Source organism: Stenella coeruleoalba (genome assembly GCF_951394435.1).
Source record: "Stenella coeruleoalba genome assembly, chromosome: 7".
Taxonomy (NCBI): domain Eukaryota; kingdom Metazoa; phylum Chordata; class Mammalia; order Artiodactyla; family Delphinidae; genus Stenella; species Stenella coeruleoalba.
Window position 1 is genome coordinate 32,126,432 of NC_137153.1, and position 7,662 is coordinate 32,134,093.

The 7,662-nt window shown below is 37.4% G+C and overlaps 1 protein-coding gene across 2 annotated transcripts in view; it reads left to right on the plus strand.

The window, feature by feature from the left end:
- Window positions 1-7,092, plus strand: part of MFSD14B (major facilitator superfamily domain containing 14B) — an 81,589-nt gene extending 74,497 nt beyond the window's left edge. For both annotated transcript variants that reach the window (XM_079925502.1, XM_079925503.1), the window contains 4 exons: window positions 1,030-1,142; window positions 2,637-2,734; window positions 4,488-4,630; window positions 5,347-7,092. In XM_079925502.1, the coding sequence (XP_079781628.1) occupies window positions 1,030-1,142; window positions 2,637-2,734; window positions 4,488-4,630; window positions 5,347-5,598 (606 nt within the window). In that variant the 3' untranslated portion in view covers window positions 5,599-7,092. The remainder of the gene's footprint in view (window positions 1-1,029; window positions 1,143-2,636; window positions 2,735-4,487; window positions 4,631-5,346) is intronic.
- Window positions 7,093-7,662: the final 570 nt, after the last annotated feature.

The following is a 7,662-nucleotide window of genomic DNA, read 5'->3' on the forward strand; positions in this document are numbered from 1 at the left end:
GTTATTTTAATATTGAAAAGTAATGAAGGTGAAAAGCAGAAATGAAATTTTGTAACTATTATAATCCTTGCTATCCCCAGGACTGAAGAAATGGTGGTAAGTCAGTATGTTAGGATATATGTAATGAGTAAAGAGTATTTATTAAACGTTTCCCCATCTATTATAGGACCACAAAGGCAGGGCATATGTGCTTTAAATTAATTCATTGATATGCTTAGGTGCATTCACTATATCATATGGGACTATTATGAGGCTATTTTCCTGGAACCGCTATATGCTGCTTTAAAGCATGGTAGGCCAGGTGGAGCATTCTTCTGTGATAACTCTTTCAAAGAGAAATGAGAAGCCTGCAAAACTGCTTTGCCCAAATATTAGAATTGACAAGGCTTATAGGAATGCATCAAACCAAGGGCCTTTTATTTTTTTTAACTGTATCAGCAAATGTAAATTATGTTAAACTTTCAAGTTGCTTATGGTTTTGGCTTGTTTTTTATATTAACTCTGGTTAGTCAGTTAGCCCAGATTCACCTTTTATCCTATGCCTTTTCAGGCTATATCACCTAAGTTTTTAGTAGAGTATATATTTGTTAAAATCACATTTGTATCAGTCCAACTTTGTGAAACTGTTAACCCCCACCAAAATCCCACATACTCTGTAAATGTTCATCAGGGGTTTGCTATTCACTGGTAGTTAAATTATTGGCATTTCTCCAAAGAGACAGAGGCATTTTCTCTCAATCACAGTAACTGTTGAACAGCTGTGATGACCTTTTGGGAAGTGATAAGCAGCAGATAAACAGGTTTCTGGGGAGGAGGCCGAAGGCCCTGAGCCCAGGTTAGTCTGGGAAGGCCCCGAAGTTTCACCCCTTTTGAGCTACATCAGTACTGCATGGCCTCCAAGGTCTTAGGTCAGGTGGTCTGCTATTTTGAGATTCTTGGTCACCATTAATGGGCTTCCCCACAGAACTTGCATCAGATCTTGTGCTTGTATTCATATGATTACTCAGGATTATCCCCTTTGCTTTGCAGACGGTCTTTCTTACCATCTTGATGAGGTCATTGGGGAATAAGAACACCGTTCTCCTTGGTTTGGGTTTTCAGATGTTCCAGTTAGCCTGGTACGGTTTTGGATCTCAGGCATGGTAAGCCTCTCCCATAGATTCTTATGAACTAATAGACAGATGTATCTTTTAGAGGAGCTCGAATTAGTTGAGTGTGATGTGAAGGAAGCAGGAGTTATTTTACTGGCATAGTGTATTCAACATTTCAAAAACTGTTTAGACTTAATTTGGGAAAGGGTAGAGCTGGTAATTTAGGATTATTTGGATAGATTGCCTTTACCTCAGCAGGCTTTCAGTGAGTTGTTACTTCCTCCGACCCTCCAAAAAAAAGTTTTATGCCTAATTTTTAAACACATTTGTCAGTTTTTGGAGACAACACATTATAGGCAAAAACAAAACAAGAAGACAAGGAAAAATGACTGATTATGGTGGGATTTATTACTATCATTAGCTGAGTGACTTTGGACAGTGACATAACCTTTATAATACAAAGCATATGAGTTAGATGAACACTGAGATCTCCTCCAGAATCTTGTATATCCTGATCAGTTATTACTCCTAATGTATTAGATTCCCATTAAGAGGAAGGAAGGTCAAATTAAGCCCTGTGGAATAAGAAGAAATAAAAAGAATTTTGAGTGCTATTTTGTTGTGTGGCAAGTTTCCCTATGTGCCTGGCTACCAAATACTAGAGTCCATATCTCCGTTTTAGATATTTGAATTGGTCCCCATTTTGCAGTCATAAATGGATGACACAATTTAGAAGAACTCGAAATGCTTTAGGTGGTCAGTGGTTGATTCTTTTTGTTCTTGGAAATCTTAATTTCATCCCATGAACTTTGGTTCAGTAGCTGATTCAGTCAAACTCATGCTACCTTAGAAAGATTCTGTCAACCTAAAGGGTTTTTCCTTTTAAGTAAGGACGTGCATGTCATCCCCAAGAGAGTCTGGCCAAGCAGGTTTTAAGCCCAGTTGGGGCCTCACTTTGCTCACACTCAACGCCTAATACTGACACACATGTAGGTCCCTTTCATTGAGAAAAAAACAAAGGTCTAAAGGAAGCACACTTGGAAGTCTGCAGGATGTCATCCTGAACTTCAGGTCTCTGAAGTGTTATGTGCCACCAACTTTTTCTGTAGGTGACACACAACACTTTATTGAGGGGTAGAAAACTGAGCAGCTCAAAGACAGTATGGAGGTGAGCCTTTGAGAAGTACAAAGAAAAAAGTGGAAAATTGGTAGTGAAAATGTGGTATTTATAGGAACAAGAAATCCTTCTGCATTTCATTGAGCTTGCATCTAAATACGGTAATAGGGAAACTAGGAAGAAGAACAGATTCGACAGAGGTAAAATAAAGAAATGAAACTTTCCCAGCCCGTGAAGTGATCAGTATAAACAGATGCATAACCTTCTAGGTTAAAAAAAAAAATCCATTTTTAAAGAGGAAAAAAATAAATGCAACTTAACACAAGAAAACAGAAAGCATTTAGTGCTTTTGCCATTGATTGTACTCTGAACAGCAAGCTCATTGGGGCTGGCCTGCTCCCTGACCGCAGCCTGTCCTGTCATTGCAGGATGATGTGGGCAGCAGGGACCGTGGCCGCCATGTCCAGCATCACATTTCCAGCAGTCAGTGCCCTCGTCTCTCGGAATGCAGAGTCAGATCAGCAAGGTGAGGTCACTGTTTTCCTCCTTCAACGGAGACGTACCTGCCATAAGCATGAGCAACTCTGAATCTCTCTTCACATCAACAAAGCAAGAGGTTACAGCCATGTGGTCCCTGCTCAACAATCATACCTATTTACTTTGGCAAATAGGAAAATTCTGTTTTCCTTCCTACTTTGATCTTTGATCATATTTTTGAAATCTGGACTCAGCAGGTCAGAATACTAAGATAGTTATCCATTTTCTCTTTTCAGTTTTGACTCCTCTTTTATTTGTCACTGTTAGAATTTACTAGACTTTAATCATATTTTAACAGACTAGTTAGTAAAACAATGAGGTCTTTATTTAATCACTGAAATTTCTTTAATTTGGAATCACTCAAAGTCCATTACTCAATTTAGGAAATGATTCTTTGAGTGGACAAAGAAAAATAAATCTGAGTAGTTCTTGATAATTGGATGCAGAGTGAGAGACAAAATTAAGATGACTGTGTAGAGTAGCACTCTGTCTAGACTCTTCATCCTTCTTGTGCCCCTGGCTTCCCTATCAAGCAGTTCCTACTGCCAAAATTAGTCCTTTTCTTTCACCATCACTTAATGGCTTACCTGACTGTAGTCAGGAAGTAGTGAATTTCAGAAGAAAAAAATTTTAATGCCTTAGAGATATTTCTAAAGTTTCAATTAAAAACTAGATTGGAAAAGCTAGTTTATTCATTGGAACTATTTTTCCGCATCAGAAATTAGCCATCTTATTCATATCTACTTTTTTTTAATGTTTTTTTTTTTTTTAACAGTAGGTCCTTGTTGGTTATCTATTTTAAACATAGCAGTATCATTTGAAGACCACAAATTCTGTGTGTTACCCTGGTTATGTTAACTTAGCTGACTGCATCCTTGGGGAGGTGTTGTGCTTAAAGTAAAGGCATGAGCTATCTGTGAAGGATGGGCATTGCCTTGGCATCTAAGAGACACTATCCTATCTCTCAGGGCATGAATTTTCTTTGGCTTTTTTTATGCTTACATGTATTAATACAGATGTTTCTAAATGTCAGCATATAAACTTATTAGAACACACTGTATTAGGGTGAATTATATTTGACCATTTTTGATTTACAGAAATATTCATCTCATGATTCAAGCTAATTTTTGACCTGCCACATTAGATACCAGAGATATCTAGAAATTAGCACTTGGATTTTTCAGTAGAGGTGTACAGGGAGATGGACCTGGAATATGGAGGTCACTGTGAGGAACAGAATCTGTCTGAAGGTGCTGGGAGCACACAGCATCAGGACCTCTGTGGACTCACACATGGGCAGGGATACAAGAGGCAAAGGGCAGATTTTTATTGTAAAAGTGCCATTAAGTGAGTAGAAAAGGAAAATCTCAATCCACAGAAAAGTGTAAATTGCCTATAAATGGAGAATATTAAAACTTTTTTATTATTCCCTGATTATAGGAAGATCTGCTGTTAGGGAATTCAGCCTCAAAAGGATTTTAGAAACATCACTGTCATTTCATACCCTATAGATCTTAGGACATTGAGTGAGGACAACATTAAAAGGACATAGAAAACCAAGGAAACATTTGTGCAATGAATGAAAATATGATGGGTAAAGTCCCTAAAATATCCTTTCCACAGCCCAGACTACTCAGTCCAGCAGAAGCAGTATTTCATATTAGTAAGAAAGTACTGTTAAGTCTCCAGTCTTGAGATGCTTATCTGAGAAGACTGGCTCCCTTCTCTTTTTTCTGACTTAGGAGTTGCCCAAGGTATCATAACTGGAATAAGAGGACTGTGTAATGGCCTGGGGCCAGCCCTGTATGGCTTCATATTCTACATGTTCCACGTGGAACTGACTGAGTTGGAACTGGAATTGAATTCTAACAATGCTGCCCTGCAGGTAATTTGGTAATAAGTCTAGGTTTACAATAGCAGTTGTGTCTGATTATAGCAAAATCTTCTGACCTTAAATTTGGAAAGTGTTCTTATTTTTATAATACTATTGTATTTGACAGTAGTAAGTGCTATGTTCATTGCTTCCTGGGACTAGGGAGGGATCATTTCAGTGATTTAATATCTTATATAAAAGATTTGTCTTAACTTTGTTCAGATTCTGTTTTCACCTATATAATTACTCTGATCAGAATGCTGTCCTCTGGTGAAGCTCAGGCCAAATAAAAGATGAAATGACCTAAAATTCCAGCTAGAATTTGAGCTAGAGTGCTTTTTCTACTATTTATTTGCTATTACTTCCCTCCTTCCAAGCTATATTTAATATAGATTTCTATACAAAATTGGAATTACTGTTCATGTACATAGTTAATGATCTCAGGTCACAGGGCAGGATTAGAGATAAATAACTGTTGTTTACATGTTTGGTTAAGCTGTTGGAAAGTTTGGTTAAGCTGTTGGAAAGTGGTGCACAAAGCAGTGATTAGTTGCCCTCCATCATATTCCAGACACCAGGCTCTGTTAGAATTTGCTATGACACTTAATGAACATTTGCTTATGAGAAAATAACTCACTTCTCAGTGGTGTGCTTTTTTGGGGTCGTCCAGGACTAATTTTGATTGGAAAGACTAACCAGATTCTTCATTTGTTTCCCACACCCATCAGGGAGCTGTCATCCCAGGCCCACCGTTTTTATTTGGGGCATGTATAGTTCTTATGTCTTTTCTGGTTGCCTTATTCATCCCTGAATACAGTAAAGGCAGTGGAATTAAAAAACATAACAACAGCATCAGCGGCAGCCTGACCAACACAATAGAACGAGGCAGTGATGAAGACATTGAGCCACTACTGCAGGACAGCAGCATCTGGGAGCTCTCTTCCTTCGAGGAGCCTGGGAATCAGTGCACTGAACTATAAACTGCAGAAACTAGAATTCTGTAGACTCCATCTCTGAGAGCCATGGAGGAGCCACACCACACTGGAGACTTCATGGTGCTGGAGGGGAGATACTAGTGGCATGCTTCAGGGCTGAGTTTGAGAAGTAACCACCTCCATCCCTCGTCTCCCGCCCCTTCCTTCTCCTGTTCCTTTTCTACCATTCTCTTTCTTTCTGTTTATATGTTAGAACAAGTTAAGGTTTGAAATACTTTTCTGCAAATAATATGCAACTCTCAAAGTTATCTGGAGTCCACACTTCGAAACTCAGAAAAAGTCATCTCTGGTAGAAAGGATGACTTTCCTTTAATAACTCCAGAGTAAGAGTGACCATGTCCTTTTCAGTAGAAGATGCAGGATTATAGTACAACTGCCTTCTCTGGCAAAATTTGAGATAAAGAATCCCATATTTTCTTCCCTCCTGTTTCTCTGAACTGTGCCCGTTTAGCCCATAGGTGTTTATGAGTGGCTGCTCAGTATCGGGGATCTATTGCCTTTGTTCAAAGGTCAAGCAAATAACTAGTCTTACTCTCCTTTCCTTATCTCTACTTCCTATTCTTGGCTAGAATGAAATTCAGCATATACACATCTGGACAGTAATAATATTGATTAGTGATAACCTTTACCAGATGAAGGAAATTTTTTAAATAAATTTAAATCATGAAGAACTAGCAATTCAGATTCCTGGGCCTAATGTTTTGGTTAGATCCAAGGTGATTTTACAGAAGAAAAACATACATCAGCCATTCTGGCAACATAGAAATTGGAGGGTGCTTGTAAGAAAGTTTTCAACAATGTAAACATTCCTAGGTGAGAATGAGAGTTAGTAACTGGATACCAGTGGAGTTTATATCCAAGTTTAGACTCATGTAATGCATTCTTACTATATTTGCTCCCACCTACATCTCCTGTGTCTTACTTTTCAGTGTTTTTCATTCATCACACCCCTGCCTTAACTGCTCTATGTAGGCATTTGTTTTCAGTCAGTCTTTATTTTCATCTATGTATCTGCCACTTGAATCTCATGGGAATATGCACAGTAAATTCCTTTCTAAAATATGATGGTTTAAGAAGCTCAGTTTCAAAATAAGTGTCTTGCTAATTTTTCGAGATGTTTTATGGACAAAGAAAACTTTAGATTATATGTGTTTTCCTGCACCAGTAGGTGGACCATTAACTAGGGCCCATCTTTAACACAGCACTCCTTTGAAAGTTTTATAGGTATGAAATATATGTAGATATTCATAAGGAGTTTTAATTTTTTTGATGGGGTGCTATGTAAATCTTGTATTTATAAATGTAATGAAGGTATTGACAGAAAAAAATATATACAACTTTTATAAAGGATTGTGTACTGACTGAATACATTTAAAAGAAAATATATTTTGAAACCTGTTCTGCTGCGAACAAAGATAACATATCTTTTTACTATGCTGTTGGTTTTTAAGTTAAGCTTCCTAATGCATAATAAATTTGCAATGGATACTTTTATGTCTTTTGTGTTTCTTTACAGCGAACAGTACCATTGATCTTTGCGTTCTCCTTTGGGTGACTTTCAACTGAAATAAGTTTTTAGTCCTTAAGCTAATGAAGAAGATGTGTGTATTTTCAAAATAAGTTTTATTTCAAAATCTCCCTTCAAAAAGTTGTGATCTTCAAAAAGAGATCACAACTTTTTTTTTTTTTTTTTTAAAGCAGGGATACAAACATACTTGTACACCCATATTTATTAGCAGCATCATTCACAGCAACCAAACGGCAGAAGCAACCCAAGTGTCCATTGTTGGATGAATGGATAAAGAAAATATGGTATATATTATACATAAATGGAATATTATTTGGCCTTTAAAAGGAACAAAATTCTGACATACACTACAATGTGGATGAACCTTGAAGATATTATGCTAAGTGAAATAAGGCAGTCACAAGATGACAAATACTATATGGTTCAATTTATATGAAATATCTAGTCAAATTCATACAGAAAGTAGAATAGTGGTTGCAGGACTAAGGGGAAAGGGAAGTGGGAAGTTATTATTTAATGGG